The sequence below is a fragment of the Falco peregrinus genome, chromosome 14 (assembly GCF_023634155.1).
Source record: "Falco peregrinus isolate bFalPer1 chromosome 14, bFalPer1.pri, whole genome shotgun sequence".
Lineage (NCBI taxonomy): Eukaryota > Metazoa > Chordata > Aves > Falconiformes > Falconidae > Falco > Falco peregrinus.
Window position 1 is genome coordinate 2821456 of NC_073734.1, and position 26705 is coordinate 2848160.

Here is a 26705-nt window from a genome sequence, read left to right on the forward strand (position 1 = left end):
TAAACATTGTGGCAAGATAGGAGAGCTGCTGTTCCTGTCCCCAGGGTGCAAAGAATCAGACTACCAAGTCACTCCCCCTGTGCCTGTGTTCAGGAGCTGTGTTCTGACCTGGCACACAGCGTTTCAGGATGCAAACAACTTTTCATTCTTGAATGCAAGCATTTCTAAAGCACAACTGCATCTAGTTTCCGTTTAGAAACAAAACCAGCTGATGTTCAATGGCATCCCGATCTCCCCAATGCTAAAGATAGACATTTTGCTTCTCATTCCAGTTAAATACAAACAGCAAGGCTAGGAGCACTTCCTGGGCATGAGCAATATTGCTAAAAGTTAGTGAACTGTGTATTTAGCTTCTTGAGTAGTAAGCATCACTTTTTTCTAGAGTTCTATTCAGTAGAAGCAACTCCCTGCTTCTGTATCTCTTCAGCAGTGTAAAAATAAACTAAGGTCTTGAACTGTTGGTCAAAGAGGACCAATATAAACAGGAACCCATCTCGTTTTGCACTTCAGCTTTTAACAGCTTGGTGTTTCAGTTTAAATCTCCTTTATTAACAAGTTTAGCATACATTTCATAGAAACTACATTGATACATTTGATCCCACTTTTCACCAAGGAAACAGAGCAGATCATAGTTTCCAATCCCTTTACAGCACAGCGTGCCTAAATAGTTTTGCACCCAGCTGCTAAAACGAGTTAGCACCTCAGCGATGACTACAGCTGCTTACCCAGCTTCGTCTCGTCAGCCCACTACCAGAGGTCCTGGCAGCCAAATTACTTGCCAACGAATAGTTCATAAAAAGCCTTGGCTGGACAGAATCCTCCTAGGCATTAACCTGTTACACAGTTTGGCAAGTGCTGGATTTTTCCAGGTGCCTGGCAACGCAGGGCTTCTCTTCCTTGCCAAGGCAGCGCGCAGCGGCGAGACCGCCATCTCCTTTCTCAGAATGGCGACAGAGCGGCCTGCAGGCAGGGCACGGCCAGAGGGCACGGCGCCCGGGCAGCGAAGGCTCGGGACTATCACTTCGCCTCCCTCCCGCCTCCCCGGGAGAAGCCAGGCAAGAGGGCAGCCTTACAGCGGGGAGGGGTCCGCCAGCCCTTACCTGGGCTGCATGAAGGGCACAGCGCGCTCGCCCTCCCCTCTGCGGCGGGGCTCAGAGGCCGGGCTCAGCGGCCGTCACCGACCCTCTGCAAACGCGCACGGCCCCGCCAGCCCAGTGGGCCGTCCCGGGCTCCCAGAGCGGCCGGAGTCGCCAGAGGCGCAGTGTGGTGTGCTGTGGTGGGGCGGGGTGAAGAGGTGGTGGCGGCGGCAGCGGCCAAAGCCCCAGACCACGCACGCTGCCGTTCGAACGAGACCGCCAAGTCCTTCTCCCGCCCCGCCTCATATCGATGGCGCGCCCGCCCAATCCTGAGGAAGGAGATACAAAGCCCCGCCCCTAGGCGCCAGCTAGCCAATCAACACTCGCGGAGGGGGGATGGTGTTGCCCGTGTGAACACCTTCCCGCCTTCCCGCGCGGCAGGCCTCACGAGCGCGGTGGGCCCCAGAGGCGTTGATTAACGTTAGTATTGCCCAACAGGAGCTTAGCCTTCCACCCGTGCGTGCCGACGACTGGACAGCAAAGGAAAGAGGGCGGGGCTTCAGCCAAGCGCTGTGGGGCGAGCGTCAGGGTGCCATGGGGACGGGCGGGCTGTGTCGCTCTGGCCGCGGGGCCCGCGGGGGCTAGGCCGCCTTTCCTGGGCGCTGGCCCCGGCCCCGGCCCTAGCCCACGGTGCGTTCAGCACCTCTGGATCTGAGGAGCAGCGCACCCCGCCGGCTGCATCCCCCGAAGGCTGGCGGGGCTGTGGCGAGCCCCTGCCCGCTTTTGGGTCGGGCAGGATGCAGCCTACCAGCTTCCCGGCCCACTTTGGAAACGGCCTTCAGTTTTGGGAATCTTTCTAGATGGTGTCCTATTGTTTTGGGGGAAGAGAGAAAAGCTGCCTGCAGCCCTGTGAAGCGGTTGGAGAAAGCAACTCAAGTCACCACTCCCACCTCAGAGCCCAGAAGAGGAGGCAGTGCCAAAACTGTCCCAGGCTTGTCACCACTGCGGTCAAGAACAGGCACAATTCTCCCCAAAGAGAGCCACAGGCCCCACCAGCCGGCTACAGGCAACTGCTCTACCTGCCTCCAATCTTGTCCTAATTACAAAAAAGCAGGCTCTCCCCTGCCGCAGCCCCGCCCTGGGGGGCTTACCTTGGCCAGACACTGAAGCAAGAAGACTGACGACCTGGGCAGCATGCGAGAGAAACACACAGCTGAATATTGATAACCTGAGAGCCATCTGGAGTACAGCAAGGCTTGTGTCCTCCTCTGTCACGCAGAGAAGCCACAAAGAGAAAACACAATTATTTTGGTGTCTCAGGTCAGATAAGCAAGTGTCCTTCACTGTCCCATGGTGGTGGCTTTCCTCACTGCAGCTGCTGGAAAGCAGCCCTCCTAGGTCCTGCATCAAATCGCCCCACAAGCATTCATGTCACAAGCTATAAAACAAGTCAGAGCTATCAAGGCAGGCACCTGATTTATGTCTATTACAAGCAGTTGAAGGAGTTACTGCTGCCTCTAAGCCATACACAGATCTAATTCTAGATAGGGGAAAGCATCCAAATCCAGGAGATGCTGAAGTTGGCTTGCTTTCCCTTGTTAGAAAAGCAGCCAATTTCAGAAATGGATGAGAAAGATGGCATTAGCACAGGTGAAGTATAAGCCAAGCTTTGGAGCTGGGAAACCTGCATGATTCAGACATTTGTTCATGAGACCACATAGAAAACCCAATTGCCGTAGGAAAAAAAAGAAAAAAAAGTTAAAATGTACAGAAATGCTAAATCATGGGAAGCAAAGAACTGCAAGGCTTTCCCAACACTCTTGATGGAGAAGCAGGGAATGAGTCAAGCTTGCTGAAATCCTAAGGGCATAAATAATGATAACAGAGCTGCAGTTTCTTCCAGCCATAGCTCCTTGTTACCAGGATGAAGTTTTGCTTGTCTAGGGGACTGCTCGCAATGATGGAACTGAGAAACAGACAAAAGCAGTGGGCTGTGATCTTAGTAAAGAAAAATAGCAATGGAAATTCATTTCCCTTTCCTTCTTTGGAACTGATGTGTGACCACAAAGCAAGAGAATGCTTGGAACTTTGTCTTCTGTTTGAAGAGGAATGAAGAAACGCAAATATTTTTGCAATAAAAAATTAATATCCTTTTTTTGGACTTCATAATCAAAGCAGCTTTATAAGCTATGCACGCATGCGTAGTAATCCTTCACTAATCCTACTAGCCTCAGGCCTACAAGATGCTTATGAAATAACAAGGCAGTTCCTACTACAGAAGAAACTTATTTTCTCTTTTTGTCTAGCTCATCATAAGGCCAAGTAAAAGACCCCAGTTCAGTGGACTATCACATGAAAAATATAAAAGAGCTCCAATGTGAAATATTCCTGTACCCAAGTGTATTGATCAAATGCAATATGGCATGAATAGGGTAACATTGTGATATGGTATTGGGAACGGATGTCCAATTCCTGGTTCTTTTTCCAGAACAGGATATCATTTTAATGTGTGAAATCCAGTGAGACAGCAAGAAAGCAAGAGTACTGTGGGGATTAGAGCACAATTATGGCCACTTCTGAGGACTGGTTGTTACAGTCATATTTCATATTAATTTCCACTACAACTCTTTTCCCCATCACTCATAAATTTCTAGCGATTTTCTAACCAGAACTTTCCTATCTTGAAAAACATATTTAGAACTTTTTTCTCTTAATATTCCTTCAGCTGAAATGTACAAGGGTCAAAAATCTGAAATTAGGCACAGCAGTGATCCACACTGAAAAGAAAAACATGCCTTTACATAATTTGGCTTTGATTCACCATTCAAGAGTATAAGAAATTCAGACCGTTTTTACTAAGCTGATTAAGAAAGTCGGGGACATGTGCTGCTAGTTGATGTAGCTAATGCCTCAGTCAGGGAAGATCCTTTGCTTTCTCCTTCAAGGACGCATTAATTCAACCAGGTCTGCAGAAATGCGCCATGTATGTGCCCTGATCTGTTGTGCCTGATGTCAAACCTTCAGTGTCCAAGCAAGGGTGTAAGGAAGCCTGCCAGAGGCCAACTCCCAGTTTATTTTATTGCAACTAATAGACTAAGACCCATCATAGCTTGGAATCAAGCCAACGCCTGAAACTGAAATTACTTCCTAGTAAGTGATTTGCTCCAGTCAATGAATCGCAAGAAGACTTCCATTCTCATCCTCCTAGACCTACAATCTTGGCAATGCTAATAAAATAGACCCTGACCAAGGAGAAGTGGCAGGATGCCAGGACATTGCATCAAACCCACCTTTCCTGGACAGAGCCACCCAATAGGTTGTCAACAGGAGCTGCACCTCTCCCAGCCTGCCAGGCGCTCTTCTGGAAGAGTCCTGCAGCAACCACAGCAAACTGCCAGATAAACTTGTGAGGTAGCAACACAAATCCACGTGCCAGCAGTAATCAGGTGACACACAATGCTGGCTATTTGCCGTGAAACATGAGTCCGCTGCCACAGTGTCCCCTCAGTGAGGCATAACGAGCTTGGCAGGTGCAGAGACCAGTGTAGTCTGACCTTAAGTGGGGCAGAGATGGTGCTGATAGGCTACAAAAAACACAACAAGCTGTGTCCATCACCACTCCATCTCCCCAGGTTGGAGCCAGAACCCTCTTTGGACAGTCCCAGTGCTATACCTGAGGTGTGTGCTGGGAATGCTTGTTAAGCCTGAGCTCTCCAACAGCAGCTCAAGCAGCAAACCTCTCCCCACACAGTCCCAGTGCCAAAGGAGCCTCATCCACTACAACATGATTGAGCCCAGCTGCAAGGCTTAGCAGTCACAGTAGCACCTGTGGCCAGGACAGCAGGAAGGTGGGGGCAGGGAACTTCCTGTGAGTGCCAGAGGGGTTGGAGAGGAAATCCTGGCAGCTGCTGTGCTGTCTGCCAGGCTTGTTTCTCCCTTGTGCATACTCCACGTGCCTTGTCTCCTCACTAAAGTGCTGGATGCACAAACTCAAACGTGTTATTAATCCAGCTCTGAGGAGGTGCCCTGATGTGCTGATGCTGAGCACAGCCTCTTAAGAGCTGGATGGGTGAAGCCCATTGTGGTGTGCATGCTTACAGCTATCACAGCCTCATGCAGGGACTGTGTCTCAGTGGGTCCATAACAGGGACCCTACAGCACCGCAAGGTGTGCAGGGAGGCTTGTTTTGCATGGTGGCCAGAAGAGCTGTGTATCTGCAGGCTGGCAGTGTGAACACAGGCAGCACTCAACTCAAGCAGGACAGGCAGGTTTGGCAGAGTTTAAGCCAGCTCAGGAAGGACCATGCTTCAAGCACTTCACACACACACACCCCCCCGCCATCTGTAGTGCTCCAGAATCTTCGTGGTTTTAATTTTGAACAAAATCCCCCCCCCCCCCCAAACTTCACTAGGAAAGACTCCATTACAAAAATATCAGGGTTGCACAGTTAAACACTCAAGATGAGAAATGCTATGGCATCAAGACTGTACACAGAGCTCTTAACTCTGCCCCTTGTATGTCTGCGTCATTCCAACATGTGGTATTCCTCAGCTCACACCATAGTTTGTAGTCTTTTCAATCTTTTCTATAACCTTGTTCATGTGACACCTTGTAGCACTCTCTACCATGCAATGTATCCCAGACAAAGAGTCCATTAAAGTAATTTATGTGAAAAATATGCAGTAAATCACAATTAGACAATATACAACTGGTGAAGTAAAAGAACAGAATAATAGTGAGGATAGGTGTGGAGGAATAGTGTGCAACTACATTTGGGAGTTTAGAATTAGACTACCACATTAACCACTGTAATGCCAACAGCACCAGCCCTTATGTTTCAGTGGTACCACTCTCTGAAAGTAAAGAAAAGGGAAGGGGAAAAAAAAAAGAAAAAAAGGAAAGGTAAAACAAACAAAACATCCCCCTTGCTAACATTAAATGCTTTGTTTCTGAAAATGTACTAGTACTTTATATAAAGCATGATTATTTATTTTTTCCCCCAGTTGTGACTGTTGCTTGCATTCTGGTGGCATGTAGGGCCCCTGTCATAGGTCAGGCTTCCCTGGCATTGCTCAGGTGCCAGCATGTGGAGAGGTTGCTGCCCAGGACACTGAGCTCTCATGCTGCAAGCCAAGTGGGATGTCAGGTGTGAAACATGGCTAAAGCAAAAGAAACTTAGGAGCGAGAGCCACTGAGGCTGCAAGATCCCACAAAGATGGTGTGAATTCAGAGCATGTATTTATAATGACTTTTTAAAGTCTCAAATGTTTCCTTAAGAACACATTGATCGTACAGCTAAAGTGATATTTTTACTTGATTAGGCCGTGTAATCAATTTCCCATCACTGAAGTGGTTGCTCCTTGTCAACTGAACTGGAGTAACCACAGGCATTGCCTGAACCCCTGGCAAGACAAAGGGTTTCTAGTGAGCCCCAGGAAAAATGGCCACAGCCCACTTCCCTGTGAGCATCTACACAGAGGGTTACCAGGGGATAGTTAAGAAGCAGTATGTCAGCACAATAATCCTCACTGAATTGATACTCCCTCACAAGCCTTGGCTCTGAGATGCCTCAGCCCTTCTGGCCAGCCCATCAGTATCTTCCCTGGAGTGAACACCCCAGCCAGACCCTGTTGCTCCAGCTGAGGTTTGTCTAGCTTGGATTGGAGGGAAAAAACTTACAGTCTGAGGACACTGAAAAGTTACAAAGATATACCAGCCCTAGAAAGAAAAATCCTCCCCAGGGAACATCTCTGGGGTAAGCTGCCAGTAGCCCAGGTCAATGAGGAGTGGTGGGATACCACACGTTAGCGGGATGGGGAGTGGTGGGACAACACATGTTAACAGGCATCATGCAGGAAGCAACAGCAGAAAGAGCACCAGGGCCTGCATGGAGAATGCCCACAGGTGGAGAGAGAACTGGCTCCACACACGGCCAGCCCCAGGCTGTTCCCACCAGTGCAGGTGACAACCTGGTGCAGCAGAGCACCCACAGCCAGGTATGTGGAGCCAGGGCTGGGCATGCTTGCTGCCTGGGTGGGGAGGCCCCTCAGAGCCCTGCAGCCCTTGCAGAGTGGGCACAGCCACAGCCTGAGAGTAAGAGCCAGAGTCACTGCCTGCACTGCCTATTTAAGCTGGGATTTCCAAGGGAAAGTGTCTGGATCTGCAAATATCCCCACAGATAATGTCTATTTAAAAACTGGGGTGCTCATGCCAGTGCTATGCTTTTATTGCCATTGGGACACTGCAGAGCCAGATGTGCCAGGCGCTGGGGACAGGCAGCCCTGCGCACACGCCGTCCTGAAGGAGCAAGGTCCCAGACTGCTCCCCGACCCATGGGAGTCTGGTTACACTTCAGGGCCAAAGCACAGCATTTTCATTGTTGTCTGGGCTGTAACCTAAAATCCTAAAACGCATGTTTCTGGAGCTCGGCTCACTTGGCTTTGGCCTGCAGCAATCACATCTCTGTGCCACAGGTTTAGTGGCTTCTTCTCTCTCAGCCAAGCAGAGACCCCATTGTATTGTTCTGAGATACCTGGAGCACCAGTGTGGGTGCGGAAGCACTCTGGCTGCAGCCAGTTCAATGCATCCTGAGCCATCCTGCACCAGCAAAGGACAGATCTGCACGGCCCTCAGCAAGCATGAGTAGGGCAGCTTTGGTAAATGCCACACTCTGTGGGTCATATGTGAGACCACTGATCCATCCCGCCTCACTCTTTTCTCACAGGTCCACTTCTACCATGCTGTCTACAGTGAAGCAGCTCATTTATATTTTGAAGGGCTCCACACCATCTTCTCCTTCTAGCCGCTTGCGTGTTTGTCCTCAGCTAAACTCTCAGCTTTCCTGAGCACCCTAAAAGCCCCCGGAACATTGCAAACACCTTCATAAGGGATGGAGAGATGATGCGCTTTCCCCAGCTGGCTCATATAGCAGCACCATAGCTCTTCCACCAAGATCCAGTCTGACAGCCCCAGACCCACCACCCCATCACCTATTGTAACAGGTCTGCCCATGATCACAGGTGGGTGCTTGGGGCCAGCTCTCCACTGATGTAAATCAGAGAAACCCCACCCCCTTCGGTGCTCCTGCATTTGGGGTGAGATTAAGAGTTGTAATATCAACTATTAAAATGATCTTTTCGTTTCCCTTCTGCTTCCTGGGGAGCAGTGGCATGTAGAAGAAAGTTTGCTGTGATTCCTATGAGGCGCGAGACAGTAACTAATTAACAGAGAAGATGAGATACAACCCTGTGATTCCCTGGAATATCTGCTAAATCTCAGGACAGTTTGTATATGTTTGAGCCCCTCCTCTACAAAGAAAAGATAAACAGAATGAAAGGCAGCAATGATACAAGCAGCAGGTCTGAATAGTAACTGGTCTTAGAGTTAATCCAGAACATGGTAAATAAAGCTTCAGACAGTTAATAAATTAGATGAACAAAGCCTAGAAAAAATATTTTACAGTAGGAGTAGTTCATCTAGAGGGTATCTGGTGAACTCCTAGGAAGTATGGGGAGAGAAGTAAAGAAGACGCTAAATTACCTCCAGATCTTCAAATTATTTCTGCAGATCCTACTACAGGAGAGAAAAGAGAAATGGCTGCAGAACAAATCATGAGTTCCTGTATCCAGCAGTCCAACAGTCCCTTTAAAAGAAGAGAGAGAGAGAGAGAGAGGGAAAAATGCGTGTGTGTGGTGGAGGCAATAAAAGGCGCATTTGTCCCCCATTCATCACCATGTCATCTTCAGATGCATGCAGATATTGCTAAGCAGGGATAGGGGTGGGTGGGAATTAATACAGCCCCTGACACTGGAGGGTTTGCCCCGGTGCTCTCCTGCCGGCTTGTTTTACGGGGTTCTCGTCAGCCCTGCCGCTCCCCCAGCCTTGCAGGGTGCACAGGATGGTGCCTGGCAGGCACAGCACAGGGGGAACCAGCATGAAGCAAGGCATGCTCTTGCATGGGGTCTCTGACCCTGAATCCAGGCACCACAACTACCCTGTTTGGGCACAAAAAATGACAAGTCCCAAGCTACAGCATCCCCTAATTGTCTCATCTGAATGAGCAGCCGTTGCAGAGGGCAGCACAGGTAAGCACGCTCTGGTGCCCTATGCAAACTAACACAGGTAACAAAGAAGAGGAGGGAGTACAGGTTTCACATAAGGTCCTCAGAACTAATTGCTTCAGCAAATGGAGGAGAGTTTGGAGACTGTCTTCCTGCTCCCCGTCACTGACATTTGGACTGGCAGAGCTTAGCACCACTCTCCTGCCCGGGCCCGTGGCAGGGGGCAGGCAGTGCCTGCCTGCAGCGTGGATGGACATAGCATGTGATAAATTGCATGTTACTCTGGGCTGAGGGTGTCTGAAACCTGGACGTATTCTCAGGAGTCAGTAGTTGTTACCCAGGCTTCAGCACAGGAATGAGCGCTCCTTGACCTGCAGCCAGCCTGATTCAACTGCTCTGAGCACTGCGACTGCCCTATAATTACAGTCAGTGTGTTAGCCCCGAAGTATGAAAGATGACAGTGCACATGCCTAAACTGTTAGCTAATATACTGCTACTCTGACACAGAAGCATGCAATTACTGCATTTTAATCCTGACATACCGGACATGAAGGCTCAGCTGCTGTGGATTCCAAGCTACCTGTGGTGGCTGCCTGCAGGACACTGCAGGCCTGTGGAAAGCTGTGGCCGTGGGCATGGAGGGTGCAAAGCGATTGCGATAACGTTCAGAAAAAGGAACAGCTCTGTTGCACCATTTCTTCAAGTCTCTGCATTTCCAGTCAAGACCTGTGCATAGTGCGTATTTCCAGATGCTGCTGGGGCCTCATGGTAAATTTTTTCATGAGAGTAATTTACAGCACCTGGGAATTTTATTATTTCTCAATGTCATGTCCTGCTCCATGGGCCATTGATGCTCCTGCATTGTTCCTACTGTGATCTCTCAGGTCTTCAGCAGTTTAACTGTGTGTCCAGTGCAATACAGAAAGTGATCCACCTTCACCTGCATCTCTCACACACACTCACACACTCACACAATCGCCTTTGGAAAATAATTACAGCATGGAAGACGATCCTGTTAGATTAAGACAAATTAAGAATCTAATATATAGGTTTGCTGTCAGGTTCTCAGGGTCAGGGGTCGATACAGTATATTGCAGTGAGGCTATAGGTTACCCCTACCCCAATATTTTATCATAATAAACCAAATGGGGACGAAACACCCAGCAGTAGCCCATAAATCTATTAGCAGTGAACTGTCAATGTCCCATATACCAGGGTAATTTGTTAATTCAGAGCTGGGTCTCTTTTTTCACTAGACCTTGTAAACTCCTTTCTGAAACATCAATAAACCATCTGCTTTGACTTGTTAATCAAACGACTTTATTCAGTCCAAAGCAATTTTTTCCTAATAAAAACAGAGTATTTATCTCCATGGCTATAAAAGAGGATTGTTTTCAACTGTTCACTTATAGTTAAGAAGCACATTTAGTTTGGATTGATTTCCAATGCTTCGGTCATATCTTGTCACTTCCCATTTCTTACACACAGCATCTCAGTTTAGCTCCTTAGCAGAGAAAGCACAACCTGACCCAGTGCTGGGAGTGGCACTGGGGGAGCAGCAGCCAGCAGCAAAAAAAGGTCATGGAAATCAAACTTTAAAGAGCTGAGCGCATCCCCCCTCTGGCTCTCAGGCTGCTCCCAGCTTTCTCTCACTCCCTAGGCAGACTCCCCTGCCGCCGCACCCCTCTGGCCTGTCTCTGGGCAGTGATGTGCCCACCTCCTCCCCAGTCAGCCCGGAATTTTACTTGGGACAGCCTCCCCAGGCTGCCCTGGTTCCTCACTGCAGGTCTTGCCAATGCCATCCCAGAGAAACTGAGGCACGAGTCCCTCCAGCTGCATCTGTCTGCAGCAGCTGATGGCGAGTCGTGCTGCATGGGGGGCTGCAGTGGGCTCTTTGTGCCCCCCACCCCTGCAGCAGCTGCAGCAGTGCTGGCTGCCCTGCATGGCTGGAGGCATGGTGGCATGCCGTCCTTCCTTCCCGCTCTCACAGCACAGGGCTAGGGATAGGAGAAATCCATTAGGAACTATTACGGAAGCATGCAATTCCCTGGTGCAGTGCAGAGGGGAGATGAAGGGCAGAGGACCTGGGGGATGCATTAGAGAAGGAAAGCATGTTTTTAGTCTGGCCTGTTGTTTTCTTTTCTCCAGCGGTACGTCACATCTGCAGCAGGAGTTGATGAGTTCAAGCAGCCCGCTGGCACCCCACAGCACAGCCAGAGCAGCTCTTGCAGCAAGACAGGGGCCAGCCCCAGCCCAGCCCCAAGCCCTTTCCCTGCGGTGGGGCAGTGCTGGTTCCCAAGCCCTCCCACACACCAGTGTGGCGCAGGCCAGCCTCACCGCCCACAGGACTCAGCAGCAATGCCTCGGGTCCACCTTGGCTCAAGTGGAAGGTGTTTCACAGGCCGGTGGCTATGACACACAGGCTGTGGCTGGGAAGAGCCCAGGGCAGCCCTGGGCTCACGCCTGCTGGGGGGACAGCGGGCAGGGTGCCCTCATGCCCCTTTGTGCCCCAGCGGGCTGTGGGCTGTGGGCAGCCAGGGGCTGTGCTGCTGACACGGGTGTTCCTTGGTGATGCCCATCGCTCAGGCTCAGGAGGGTTGACCCTGGGCCACCAAAGTGTGTCAGGCCGGGACACCATGCTTGCCTGTGCAGAGACACTGTGCCAGCAGAGAGCTGTGTGTAGCCCTGGAAGCACCGCCGCCGTGAATCCGGCTCTTCTCTGCGGTGGCTCTGAGGAACCAGCAGGAAACCCGCTCCCGACCCAGCCTGATCCTAACCAGATCTCGCCCTTGTCAAGTACCTTCCGCTGCAGACTGAGGAATCACAGATCTTCCGCCTGAAGCCTCCCTAACTAATGTCTTTTCCTAAACACAAAAGGCGGTTTCTGCAAGCACCAGATCAGAGCAGCAGCTCCCCAGATGGGTGCAAGCACCCCTGCCCACCAGGCACCGCCTCGCCTCCTCCTGCCGGCACGCCGGGCCGGGCAGCACAGTGCCCGGCACAACCAGCTAGGCAGCCTGTGTGCACCGCAGCGTGCTACGAGGACGCCTGTGGGACCATCAGGGCAGTCATGTCTGGCATGTCCCACGTGTGCTCGCATGGAGCTGCTGCTGCACTGACACTGCTGAGGGAGCTGCCACAGGTCTGCTGTGGCTCAGACCTGCTAAGGGACAACTGGCCAGTGTCATGGGAGTGCCACTTGCTATACAGGGCTGCAGCCTGGGCTGTAAAAAGGACACTGGTAAGGGATGGGTCACCGAACGCCTGAGGGGCATCCCTGTGGCACCAGGGCCACCATGGAGGCTCAGCCACCAGCACAGCCATCCTGCAGGGTGAGCCTGGGGACCATGGAGGTCACAGTCCCTGAGCACGCCCAGGGCCACCAGCCAGAACTAGCACCCCGGGAACCACCAGCAGTGCAGTGGCTGTGCCACAGGGGCAGGAGGGTGAGGGATGCCGCCCTTGCCTCTCTTTGTTCCCTATTGCTTCACGGTGCCCAAGGAAAGAGGCAGCCGAGCCTCGGCCCCGTGCCACAGTGCGGCACGCAAGGCTGGCGGCTGCTGAAGGGTCTCTGCGGACTGTCCCCCAGCCTGGCTGCCTCGACCCATCTGGGCCCTGCCTGCCACCGCACAGGACACGGCCATGCCACAGCAGCATGGGCAGCTCGACGGGGCGGCCAGGCCCCCAGCCCCACTGGGGCCGGCCGCGTGTGCTGGGTGAGCAAGGCTCCCCGCGGCTGTGATGGCGGCTCAGCACCAGCCGTACACTCTCCCAGGGATGTGCAAATCAGGAGCCCCCCCAGCCCCGTCCAGAGCACCCTGTGGGGGGGAAGGGGCAGAGAAACAAAGTCATTTATATAATGTGTCTCCCTGCTGAGCCCCTAATGGCTGGCGCTTTTGTTCTGCAGTGGCTGGCTGGCTGTGATGGGCAGGAAGCTGCAGTCTCCCTTTGTTCCACGGCCTTATTCAGCAATTTAGATCCATCATAAAAATCAAATATGCATGTTGCAATCGCCTTCCGTACAACAGCTTCAATTTTCGCCTTTCTTTAATTTGAACTCCATGGGAGAAAGAGGCAGGGCCAGGGAGCAAGGGGCAGCAGGAAAAGCGCTTTGTGTTTTTGTTCAGTGGGCTGTGAAAATAGGGAGTAATGAAAATACAGAATTTTTATCTTTGCCTCATTATTTAAAAAAGAAAAAAACCAGACAGAAATCTTTAATAAAGCCTTCCTAGTAGAAGGATAGCCTGTGCGGCCAGCAGCCTTCATGTCCCCCCATCCTGGGGACAACAGGCTCAGCGAGGCTGGGGGATGAGGGATGCCCTGAGGGCTGCAGTGCAGTGGCAGAGGCTGGTGACAAAGCTGGCAGCTGCCTGCTGCCATGGTGCACGTGGCTGACTTGACACGCCATGGCTCTTGGCTCCCAGACATGTTTTATCCTTCCAGAACATCAAGGTGCTCCTCTGTTGCTGAAAAAAATTTTGCCAGTGCCTCCCTGCACCACTTCCCCGGGGGCTGGTGCTGCAGCTCTGTGGCGCTGGCAGGGGTGGCTGTGTGCCGCGCTGCTCTCCCATCCCGTCCCAGAGAGGTGCAGAGGCATCGATGCTGCAGACATGCCAGGGCTGCTCTCCCTCCGCTCACCCCACACCCTCTCCACAGCCCCACGGGGCGAGGGGGCGGCTGCGGAGGGACAGTCACTGGCACCAAGTGTACAGAGCCAGCTCCCGGGCTTCGGAGCACACTGGTAGGTGGCATGTGGATTTGGGAAATTTCCACCTTTCTGTGACAAAGGGACGTGCTTTCTTGGGAGCAGAGGACTGAGATCTGCTTTGACTTGCACAGTCCAGGTGGGAAGGCTGCCCATGCACTCTGGGGGAACATGCCTGGTGTGGGCCAGGAACCTTTCTGTGCCACTGCAGCTGTGGGAATACTTGCAGCACAATGTGGGGCCAGACTGCTGCGGGACCCTGTTCTCAGTGCCGTTGGAAAGCAGGAGTAGCCCAAAGAAGCAGAGTGATCTGGAAAAGCAGGCAGCACAGTAGAAGGACGTGCAGGTCCCTGGTGAGGCTGGACTGTGATGTTTGTGCCATCCCACCTCATGCATAGCGGTGCTCCGGCTCTTCATGGCCAGTGCACCCCGGTGCAGCACGGCAGGTCCCAAACCAGCTGTGCAGAGCCATCATGCTGGGAGCACTGCAACAAGGAGGCGGGCAGGCAGGGCTCACTGGGATGGTTGGAGGGGACAAGGTGCATACAGCTGCAACCTTCACTGCTACCACCAAAGGTGCAGAGCAAATGTTTGCCCCTGGCTCTGGAGCTGCACTTGGGGACGGCGCTGCGGTGCATGGTGCTGTCAAGGGTGGTGGGTCTGTTGTGCACCTCCCAGCTGCTCAGCCAGGAGCCCCGCTTGCTGTGACAGGGGCTCAGGCACAGCTGGGGCCACACCATGAGTCCCTGCAGTGTCAGTGAGCCCCACTGCTGCCCCAGCCCCGAGCATGACATCCACATGCACAGCCCCCCACCCTGGCATGGCAAACCTGCCTTGTCACAGAGGACCATTGCAGGATTCCTTCAAGAAGCTGCCTGCACGCCCAGAACCAAATTCCTGCCCCACAGAGCCCCAGCAAGGATGGGGCAAGACCTTTAATGCATGGTCTCACTCCTGTGTGGGGCACCACTGGCCCCCTGCCAGCACCTGCATCCCCCCGATGCTATGTGGCCCGTGCACCCATTGCTGTGATGTTTGTGACCGTGCTAGGTGGTCCTGGGGGAAGGGATCCATCCCCTGGGCCCTCTCTTGCCACAGTCACACAGAGGGACCCCTTCCAATTGCCACTTGCCGGGGCAAAGCAGGGCCAGGGGACACATGGTGAGGCTGGTCACATCCTGTCCTTTTCCCCTGCTGTGTGCACTGATCAAAGGTGCTGCTGGAGCAGGAGGGATAAGGCTTCACATAATGGAAACTGAATTTCTGCTTAAAAAAGAAAAGGTGCTGCTTTGCCAAAACACTCGGCATTCCACACACACATTAACCTGATTACGGAAGGAAGGGTTTTTTTTCTTTGTCTCTGCCCTGCTAATAATTTTCTGTCAATTCTGATTTGACTTTAACCTCCCTCCAACCTCTGGTGTGCCCATCTTGCTGGTGCTGTGGCATCAGGAGGTGCCTGGGAGCTGCCCCTGTGCCTCAGCCATGGCAGGGTTTACCCCATGCTGACCTGCTTTCAGCTGAGACGCACCACCCCTGGAGACAGGAGCGTGTTGGAGGATGCTCGGGAAACCTGTGGGAAAGGGAAGAAGTGACTGGGAACACCCTCCCCAAGAAGCCCACCTGCCCCAGGCATGCAGCGCCCTGCAAAACGCAGGACACAATCAAACCAGCAAACATTCAGAAAACACCAGTGATCCCCAAAGCCATGACTTTAACCCCTGCAATTTCCAGCCCACCATCCAGTCTCTGCGTGGCTCCCTGCCATAGCAGCGGGCTGGCCAGGGAGTGAGCAGGGAGGCCCCCAGTGATCCGTGGGCCCTTGTGGTGCATGTTGGGCAACCTGGGGATCTGCAGCCTGGCCCTGGACGTGGTGAGGACAGGTCCCCAGGCACGGGGCAAACAGCTGCAGCAGGCGCTGGGCCAGCCCTGCTGAGGGGCTGCAAGAGCTGCTGCTGTGCGCCCGGGCACCTGGGCTGGCACAGAGCTGGGGCAGCCTCCGCCGGGCAGCCCACTGGAGGGGACGGGCTGCTCCGCCCGGACACGCAGGGGACTCCGTGGAGCAGGAACGGACATGCGGCAGCACTGCAGGCTGGGGCTGGCGCTGGTGACTTGAGGAGGCTGGAAGCACCAGGGCCGGCAGGTGTGGGCACCGGGCTAGTGCACGTGTGTGTGAGTGCGCACGTGTGTGCCCAGCCCGGCCAGCAGCCGTTTGGCAGAGAATCCCCTCCCCCATGCTGAGAAAAGGCCCTTTTTTGCTGTGACAATTCAATATAATTGAAAGTTTGCTTAGGAAAGAGAGTCTTTTTAACTGAACATGCTCACAGCTGAATCGATATGAATTATACGGCACAGAAGATGCCTAGGGTATTAAAACATTAATTAAGTAACATCATGCTACCATCTAACCAACAGCACAATACCATTTATAGGTACCGCTATCTTTTCTCTGGGGCGCAGTGTGAAATCTCTCCTCCATCACCGCAGAGGCCGCAGGAGACCTGGAGCACCGCTGGCTGCAGTTCCTCCGCAGCTCAGGCTGGCGCCTTCCCTTGGGGTGCTGTGGCTGCCGCGGCTGGGCGGGACGGTGGGCATGGACAGGTGCCTCTGGCCCCGCGGTCCCGCTTCTGGCCCTGGCAGACGCGTGGCAGGGCCCCGTGGCCACGGGCTTTGTCAGTGGTTTCTGCAGCACTGCTGACCCGCCGGCCCCGGCGCCCTGCCGGTGGCTGAGGACCAGCCTCCCCGCCAGCCCCCGCGGGCCTGCCTGAGCCCCGTACTCTACCCGCGCATGGTGCCAGCGCCTCTGTGCTGAGCTGCCGCACGCAGAGCCAAGCAGAGGCAATGCCCCGCTGCTGTAGTTGGATTAGCTCACTGCATCAGCCCGGGGAACTAATGCACCAATTCTGCAATATACCAAAATAGAAAGTCATTGGGAGTGAAATCAGTGTCTTCACCACATCCCCTCTGGCAGAGCGTTAATTAAAATGACTCTCTAGTGCTTTAGATCATCAGGTGTACATTGTTAACGAGCTTGGAGGAGAGAATGGGCTCCATATTCGTAGTTTAAGCGCTGATGGAGTTAACCCTTCACCACTGCTGGCACAGCCCCAGACTGGTGGCAGTTTCTCAGAACATCCGTCTGCATTACAGAAGTCAGCTCTTTTAGCAGGCTTCAGAGGTCATTTAGCAAAGACATTATCGCGGGACCTTGCTCAGTTCATCAGGGACCTGGCTGCAGAAGTGTCGTGGCTGCAGCTGCTGCTCTCAGGAGAGAGGGTCTACGCCCGGCACGAACTCCCCATGGGCTGCAGGACCAGCTGCCCCATGGACTGAACTTGCCCTGTGCTCCAGCTGGTCTTCAGCAGCAAACCTGGGCATAGCAGAGAGGCACCTGTAGCACGCAGCAAAACTGGTCTCACTGGAAGCTGGCAGCCGGCAAGGTTTTGGGATTTCTTCTGGTCTTGTTTTAGTCCTCATGATCTGCTGCTTCATGCCCCGGACACCTTTACAAATGCAGCTCATCTGTTATGTGGTGGCACTGACAATGTGCCCTTGATGCCTCAGTTGGATGCCAGGGCCCACAGTGGGGATCTGCCAGCATCGGCTGGCAGTGGGTGCAGGAAGCCAATACCCATGGCTACTGCCGCAGGAATGGAGCCTCTGTAGCACTGACCTGTGTGTCTGCATGCCAGGCTGCACGGTGGCATTGCCGTCACCGTCCCCCATCCCAGGGGCACCCCTGGAGCCAGCTGCTCTGCCTGGACAGGGTGCTGCATGCAGTGGGATGCAGGGCCAGGGCAAGGGGCTCAGCTGCTGGCTGGGTAGCCCAGGAGCAGGGTGGCTCAGCCCTGGCATGGACCAGCCCACAGCTGCTGCGACGTCTGACAGGGCCGTGCACTGGCAGTGGGTGCAGGAGCAAGAGCATCTCCCGAAGGCATACTCCATCTGTAGCCTCCGAGTGCCCCAGGGCCCTGCCTGTCCTATGGGATGTGGCTTGCACTGGCGTCCAGCTGCTGCACCCAGAGCCCATGCCAGCCCCACGGCCAGCTGTCGGCAGGGCTGGTATGCCAGGCTCCCCTCTGCTGTGCTCCGGGGTGGGATCTCCTGTGGAAAAGCCAGCTGGGGACAACAGGGAGACCAGCGGTGTTTCCTCCTTTGGTGTCAGCACGCACCAGCTGTCCTGTGGCACCGCACGCCAGGCTGCCTGGCGTGGACCCCTGGTGGACCCTGGTGGACCCCTGGCCACCTCCCTGGGGCCGCTGGCCAAAGCCCTCGCTCCTGTTGCACTGATGACAGCACCACGCAGGCTGCACCTGAGGGCAGAGGCACCCTCCAGCTGGGAACTCTGCTCCAAATCCACTGGCGAGGTTACTGTCTGTGGCAGACACCTGGGCACTGCTCTGCTGTTACAAATAACGTGGTTTTTTGGCCTGTGAGAGTGCATGAGTAAGAGCTAAATCTCTTCCTTGTCTTTTAGGTGATGGCAATGAAAGGTTATTAAAAATCACTCCCAGTCTCCTCTTACCAGAATCACAACATGGAAAAACCTTTTTATTTCTGTCAGAGGTTTGCACAATTTCCGCTGATGCACTGCTCTGAACAGAGAGGCTCTTGCAGAGGTTTTTAGTTTGCAGCTTGTGCAGCTACTAGAGGCCATTTACACCTTTCTGAGCATCAGAGAGGTGCTTTCTCAAGCGTAGCTGTTTTAAACTGGAATTCAACCCAGGAATAAATAGCAACGTTACATAATAAACTTACAAAACTGCAGGTCTACGAACAACAGAGAAGTCATTAACGAGGCACAGTGCAAACACTGGTGCAAAGGTGACGCTGGCGACCCCATTATTACCACAGTCCCGTCAGCTTCTGGAAAACGCAGAATGGATTTTTCCCATTAAAAAAAACCCCAGCCAACAAGCAGCCAAGAGGCAACCCAGTGCCATCGCCCTCACCGCGTCAGTCACCGGAGGCGCTGGCTGTCCCCTGTCAGGGCTGCGTGCTGGGGCCAGGGCCTGTCTGGCTTGGGTTGGTTACACCGTATCACCAGGAGTCGTCGGAGCCTTGGCAATTTTGAGCTACTTTATTTCACAATTCATGATTTTTTGGAGCCTGAATCAGTACAAGTGTATGTTTTCGATTTTTTTCTTTTTTCCTTATGAAGGTGCACCAGCAACCTGATTATTGACCTTAATGGCTCGCAAGTGGATGTCCTGACCTGCTTCATTAAATAACACTCCTGTACCCTCGCTAGCTGCATGATTTCTTCCCCGCAACCTCTGCACTGGCTGGACAACCCTGTGGAGCTCAGGGTCCTGCTCCCCAGGGAGGCAGAGGAAGCCCCTGGCCGTCAGGCAGGGCAGCCCAGGACAGCCATACTAAACAGACTGCTCATCCCACCTGCAATGTTGTGGTTTTTTGGTTTTTTGCGTGTTGTGTCCTGCCCCCACCCCCCCACCCCCCCCGCCTTATTTATTGCTGCAGTTATAAATTAAGAGATGAATGGTAGCCCCCACGGCTCTCTTTTGGATGTGGTCCTTATTAATGAATTTCAAGCATTTGCTGCTGCAAGGGGCATTTTTTGGTAAGAGAAGAATGTATTTAACATTCAACAGTTCACCAAGTTTTCCTCCCTGCTCAAGAGGCACTTGAGCAAGCAAAGGGAAGAGCAGTGAGTCAGCCACTTACCTTTCTTACCTTCGTCTCCTTTTGGCTGCATCAGTAGAAGAAAACAGATGGTAATTTTTTATTTCTAGTTTACAGGTTTCAAGATGACCTCAACCCAGAAAGGCATCATGCTTTCCCTTTACCCATTAATTACAGCAGTGTGCCTGGAATTCTTATACAATCATTTAGTAAAATTAAATGCACTTATAATGTCTTTTTCATACACAATGCGTCCTGAAGCCATAATATGAATTGTGCCATTTGGCTCATTACTTCCACTTTAACTTTAATTCGCAGCCTCAGCCCCGGTGCTCTCACCCTGGTGGGCGCCCAGCCCCCCGTGTGGTGTGCGGGGAGGGACGCGGCCACGCGGTGCACAAGGGCATGTGCGTGTGGCCATGCGGCTCTGTGGCAGTGCCCACCTGCTGCGGGGCGCAGAGCTCAGGCGGATGCATGCGTCCTGCCAAGTCACGCCGAGCCGAGCCGCACAGCACACACCCACCCGACACGGACCCTGCACCGCACAAGCGGGGACAGCGGAGACGAGAGCTTTTGCTCATTTTTTTTTTTAATGTATTACAATGAGCAGGAAACATACGTGATGAAATATTTCCAAAGGAGTATATTCAATTACCATCTACAGTCAACTCAACTATGACAACAAAGTCTTTTGTGACAAATTTTTTAAAGTTTTGAAAGTTCCATGTGGTTTCTGTTTCTGTTAGTCTCCATGTATTTTGGTACAGTTCGAGATCAGCATTGTTACAGTAACAAAAAAAAGCTAACAAGACTACATTATAGAAAAACACCAAGAACATCATTTTTGGTTTCACTTGCTCTATTTTTTGTACATTGCAAAGGCTGTTCATATCCCTCTTCACCTTATTTATGCTTTCTGTTCTACCCAAACTCGCCCCCCAAAAAATAAAACCAAAAAAAATAGTCAAAGCTTTGTGTTTCACAGTGGGCAGTATCTCAGCGCCGACAAACCAACCAACCGACCAACTGACTCACCAACCAACCCAATTTCTGTTTCTATTTAAAAGTTTAATTTTTTTTTTTTTAAAGCAAAATATATTTCCATGAACAGCGAGTGTGCTGGCTTGTGTCAGCGCCTCCCTCACCCCCCGCCTGCCCCCCTGGGCGTGGGAGGCCCCGACACCCCTTATGCCTCTCTTTATTCTCAATTGTATGAAACTTTGGCCATCTTCACCACTTAGAAAGCTTTTTATTAAAAATAAAACAGAAACCCGCTCAATGCTAAGTTTAAAATCTTTTCCTCGCACCCTGCCCGGCCCTGCTCAGACACTTGCTGGAAAGGCCACGGGTGGGCTCGGGGGGTCACCCAGAGGGTCCTCAGCCCCCACGTCCCGCAGCGTCCGGGGCGGCCGGTGGGGCTCGGGGCTCGGCCCAGCGCTGCGGGGCGTGAGGCCAGGGGTCCCGGGGCCTGGGGTCCAGGGGTCCCAGGCAGGCCCAGCATGGCCGGCAGGGATGGGTGGCTGGGGGTGCAGGTCCCGGCGCCAGCCCCGGGGCAGCCGGGCTGCAAGAGGAGGAGGCAACCTTGCACTAAAAGTCTCTAGAAACATTTAGAAAAAATACAAGGAAATTAATTTATAAAACCTTTTAGTGGGTGGGAAGGAGGAGGGGGAAGAAGGAGAGAGAAATTGCACTATGACCAAGCAATATAATTAAAAAACCGAAACAAACTGAGACAAAACAAAAGGATTTCCAAAAGAGACCTTGCGGAAATTGACAGCTAGTGTTAAATTGTTAACTTGTATCACATAGAGAATCAAAACCAAAACGAACAAAAAAAATTTCTATATGATACAGACAGAGTAACATACAACAGTTAAATGGCAAAAAATATATATATATATATATTTCATAGAATTACAAACAAGATAAAATAATGGAAAACAAAAACTGTACAACTTTAGAATTTAAAAAATGTTCATCTCAAACACGGGGAGAAATACAAGAACTTTTGTTAAAAGAAAACAGTTTGTTAAAACAGCAAAAGCTTTTTGTGTACTTGTTTCCTTTTAGACACCTTATGCTACAACTGGGTACTGGTAAGAATATTAGATGGTACTCTCTTTAGTATCGTCTACTTAAAAAACAATTAAAAAAGGAATTTGCACTGTGCATTAGCCTAGTTAGAAATATATACAACAGTTCAGGATCTAGTCTTTCATCGAACTAAAACCAAAAATCCATAAAAATAAAAGCGTCCCCCTAGAAAATGAACCCCACGTTCGTCTCTCGAATGCTCCAGTCTCTCGCAGAGTCGACGAACGGCTTCAACACAGGGAGGAGAAGCCCGGAGGCGGTGGGAGGAACCTGCATTCACAGTCTTCGAAGTTCCCTTTTGAAGCAGGAGGAGGATGAAGATGATGGGGAGAAGGCTCTCACACTTTCGGGGCAGAGGAAAAGGGGTGGGGCGGGGGGGCAGGAGATCGATTCTGTTGACATTTGGCTACGGAAGTGAAACAGCAAGCATCTATTTGTCTCCAAAATCTACATTTTAGCAGCACAAAGTTTTCCTTTCAAAGTTTGGACCGTGAAAGATGCGTGTGTGCGTGCGTCTGCACGTTCCCCGGGGCAGGGCACGGAGCTGGAGGGGACTCCAGAGCCTGGCAGGCTACCTGCCTGCCCGCACGTGGCTCTGAGCCGCGGCGCTCGCCGCTCCGGTTGCCTACCATGGGACAGAACTTGGAAAGAGAAACCTGCCTTTTGGTGCGCTGGGTTTTCGCTAAGAGTTGTCTCTCTGCTTGCAGAAGAAGCACAGATAACAACCTGGATACTTTTTTTATTCTTTATTTAAACTTAGACTTGTTTGTTTAAATCAGAAACAAATTCTCAAGTAAAAAGAATCCTTTTTGCTCATTCTGCACCAGTGGTGAAAGGGTATGTCTTTGGATTTTATTTAAAGCATGAATTTTCTTCAGAGAAAAAAAATGTAACAAAACCTTTTTTTAAAAGAAGGAACAGAGTGCAGCCTAATTACACAAACAGAAACAAATGCTTATAGTTTAGGAACAGAGTCTTTGAAGCATTTACAAAATGAGGAAAAGAAGAGGGGAAGAAAAAAAACCAAGGAAAAATGGAAAATAAGAAAGAGATAAGTGCACAAGGGTAACAGACATAGGTAAATCGTATGTATACGCCTTAAAAAGTTTCAAACCCCCAACAAAAAATATTCTGCAAGGGATCCTACTGACCCCCCAAAACCCTTTGAACTTCTTTCTTTAGTTTTTATAAAATAATTATGCAACCACCCTCTAAGAAATGAAGGTAGCGACCATAATTGGAAGATTACAGGATGGGGGAATGGGGAGTAAAGGTACAAAGGGGAGAAAAGCTTAGGCGAGTCAATGGATTGCAATCTATCTGGCTAGGAATGAACAAGACAACATCAAATGAGAAGCCGTCAGCTGGACCATACAAAAGCTAAATGTACACAAAAGGGTTTTTTCTTTTAAATCTACCATACTGCTTCAGTTCATTTCCAATGCAACAATCTACTCAACACCAAAAATGGTCATATCTATCATAAATACAGAAAGTCAGTTGTTTTAAAACTTATTTTTTAAGCTCCGAGTCCTCAACACTCTTTGTGTGGTTTTTTTTTTTCTGAAAAGTGGGAGTGCTTAACTTTTCCCCTTGAAATTGGCTTCAGCAGAAAAGCTACCCTTAAAATCCCCGAAAAGCTAAAGCAGTTCACATTGTTTTTCTCTTGAATACTTTCTGCCCATTTTAAATTATCAAAGCAAAACAAAAAAAAAAAAAAAAGGAAAAAAAAAAAGAAAAAAAAATCCTTTTCTGGAACAAAACCAAACCAAACCAAAACAAAAACCCCAAAACAAATGAAAGAAATTATATATATATATATATATATATAAAACAATGATTCTGAAAACAGAACAAAGTGTGAGCGATTGACCTGAGAATAAAAAGACATTACATTTCTTTTTTCTTTTAGCAAGCCATTGGTATCTGAATGCTAAGATAGCAAGAAATTTAAAACTGTAACAAGGTGGGCTGCTTTCCCATACAGTGCATGCCGGCCTCTGCTGTGCTATCGACGTGGGGCGTTATTGAAAAGGGGCAATATACAAGGGGCTCAAGCTCCGAAGACAGTAAGGAGGCAGCACGGGCTTTCGTCTCCCAGACCAACAGTACCTTCGAAAGGACAAATGTAACAGTTTTTTTTTTCTTTTTTAAGTTTTATTTTATTAAAAGGAAAGGAAAAAAGAAATGTAAAACCCACCGGCATCGTTATATGGGAAAACAACCCACGCTTTTTTCTTTTTTCTTTTTTTGGTTAGAAGCTTTGGAATTGCAGTTAGTCTATTTTTGAAATTGGTTTGTTATTAACTTTTTATTTAAATTCATTTTCATTGTTCATCTTCAAAGCTTACAATCTGAAGGTGTCCATTCCTACGCTAGCTAGACCACTGTCCTTAGGGCAGCCGGGGTCCCGGGGCCCCTCTGCCGGGCTCGCCGGTCCATCTGACTTTTGGCTAAGATCCGTGTCAGACTCCTCCGAATAGTCGTCTGTTGGCATCGAGGGCTGAACCCCTGAGGTGCTGCATGAACTTGAGGTAACCGTTGAAGATGAGGAGAGAGGAGGGAAAGGCGGCGGCGGCGGCTTCCCGGGCGGGGCGCGGGGGGCCGCCGGGGGCCAGGGCTTTCTGGAGGCGTGGGGGGAAGCCGGGGGGGGCCGGGGGGGCGGGGGGCTGTCGTTTGAGTGAGCGGCCGACTGCGAGGTAGATGCGGTGCTGGGGTCGGGGGGGCAGGCAGAGTGAGGTAATAGACTGGGGTGCTCTTTGGCGTTTCTTGCTGCTCTTGTGATTGTTCGGTGTTTGTGCGGGGCTGACTCGAGATGCTGACTGAGGGCTTCGTCCCCACACACCGTGCTCTCGCACGCCACGCACTGGTACGAGCCGCTGCCCTGGCTGCTGCCGGTGGGCACGTGAAGCACCATCTCTTGCAGGTTCACCACGGACTGGCCGAAGAAGCAGAGGGACTTCAGGTGGTTGCTGGCCGCCTCCTGGTCGCCGAAGCCCGCCTGGCACTTGCGGCAGACCAGCTTGTACTGCACCTTCGGGACGATGAAGGGGTCGCAGAGGGAGTCCGCGCCCTTGCCTTCCGCTTCGGGCTCTTCTGGGGGTTTGGGCAGGAGGGGGGACACCTCGCGGGGTGCGTTCTTCTGCTCTTCTTGCTTGGGGGGTTCTTTGGCAGGGTCTTTGTCCGGGGTGGCAGCCCCCGCGGGGACGGGGGTTTGGCTTCCTTTGGGCTGCTGCGCTTTCTGCTGCTGCTGCTGCGCCTGCCGCTGCTGTTGCTGCTGCTGCTGCAATGCCTCCTGCAGACTCTGCTGGTATTGCTGGTACTGCTGCAGCAGGGAGCTGGGGGACAGCCCCAGCAACGCCTGCGACAGTGCGGGGCTGTAGGGGAACAGCCCCTCCATCCCGTACATGGGCTGCAGGTACCCGCTCTGCAGGGTGCCAGGGATCTGCGGGGCGTAGTAGGGGGAAAAGCCAGGGACGAAGTAGGGAAGGAACTGGCTCGTCAGCAAGGTGGTGGGGTCCGAATTCAGGGCAGCCTGCAGCGCCTGGAGCTGGGTGGGCTCCACCGCATACTCCATGGTGGGCAGTGGGGCCGAGAGGGCGCCCACCGGCGCCTCCCCCTTCTCCTTCTTGGGCCCTGGCAGAGGGTCCCCCTTCCCCTTGGGTGCCTTCTCCTTCTCTTTTGCTTTCTCGCTCTCCTTCTCCTTGCGCTGTGGCGGGGGCGGCTGCTGCGGCTGCGGGGTCGTTGCCGGTGGCTGCTGCGGGGCCACGGCCGCCGTGGCTTGTGCCGGGGTGGGCGAGCTCAGTGCGGCCGGGGGCTGCTTATTTGGTAATCCAGAGGTGGGTAGGCCGGGCGAAGGGACGCTTGTGCTGGGCAGGCCCATTAGGTTAGGTTTGGGAGAAGTTAAAGCTGCAAGAGGGAAGAAAGAGAGGTAAGGAGTCACTTGGCAGGCAAGAAAGCACCGGGTAGGGTGACCCCAGGCCACCCCACAACTGCCCCCGAGCCGCTGTCTCCTCTGCACGAGGCAACACCTGGGCCGTGCTCACGCACTGCAGCAGCGCGGGTGGGAGAGCCCATCCACTGCTCCTGCTTCCTCTGGGACAACCGCCCTGCTCCCCAGGGCCCCGTGTGCCACGGGGACGTGCCTCGTCAGGTCCCACCACCCACGGCCGCTTGGCCACACTGCCTGACAGCACCAAACACGGTACCCACCGTCCAACTGGGATGCTCTGCACAGCTGCTGTTTTACTGACTCCTCTGAAATTCCTGAATGATCACCAGCTGATGTCAGGGACAGGCACCTCTCCCACATCTGCACTGACTGGTCCTTTGGTCGAAGGACTCCGGCAGAAGGAAAGGGCTAAGCAAACAGCCGTAATGCTAGATACTGTCAATCTCATTAAAATCTCCACAGATCAGAAAGCCCTGCTGATGGCAACTGAAGAGGACTGAACAGGCTAAATCTAAGCTATTTTGTCCTTATTAGGCTGATGCTCACAAATCTCTGATGCAACCCCTTCCTTCCTTCCTTCCAACATGAGGCTTTGGGTACACAGCTTCTGAGCAATTTCAGAGTTTACATGGTATTCAGACATCTCCCCTAGGCATGAACGTCATGTTTTGGGTGGAATTAAAAGCATCGTGATGCTTCCTCTACAAAGGAGATGGATTAATGGTGGAATGTGAAGTCTGCCCATCTTCCCAACAGCAGGAATAGCCAGTAACAACACAGTCCCCTGGTGCCGATTTCTCTTCTCACAGCTGACAGCAGCTTGGGGCAAGAGGAGTGTGGCTCGTAGAGTCACATCCATTAATCATGTCCACTGCAGTTGGCAAACGTGCTCCTAAAAAGGAACATTTTGCTTGGGAAGTCCCTCAGTGACATTTGGGGAAAATAAAAATGAAACAAACCTCTACCGTTCTGCCGGTGCAGCCCCATACGCTCCGAGGCTCTGGAGCCGGGAACCTGCTGCAGCACCCACCCCTGCTGCAAAACCAGCCAACAAGTCCAACCTGTCAGCAGCAAAGCGCGAGCCCTTACAGCTGCGACGGTAAGTGCTCAAAGGCAGTCTGAGGATGAACGACTGCAGGACTAGGAATGGACGCAGGGGCACGGTAACTCCTATT

At 52.0% G+C, this 26705-nt stretch overlaps 1 protein-coding gene and 1 long non-coding RNA gene across 3 annotated transcripts in view; both read right to left on the reverse strand.

Annotated features, from left to right (window-relative positions):
- Positions 1-1363, reverse strand: part of LOC114011583 (uncharacterized) — a 124384-nt gene extending 123021 nt beyond the window's left edge. The window contains exon 1 of the long non-coding RNA XR_008749786.1: positions 1101-1363. This is a non-coding gene — a long non-coding RNA (uncharacterized LOC114011583). The remainder of the gene's footprint in view (positions 1-1100) is intronic.
- Positions 1364-21111: 19748 nt separating this feature from the next.
- The window catches only part of ZFHX3 (zinc finger homeobox 3), a 174288-nt gene continuing 168694 nt past the window's right edge, over positions 21112-26705 (reverse strand). For both annotated transcript variants that reach the window (XM_055818473.1, XM_055818472.1), the window contains exon 10: positions 21112-25487. In XM_055818473.1, coding sequence (XP_055674448.1) covers positions 23926-25487 — 1562 coding nt within the window. In that variant the 3' untranslated portion in view covers positions 21112-23925. The remainder of the gene's footprint in view (positions 25488-26705) is intronic.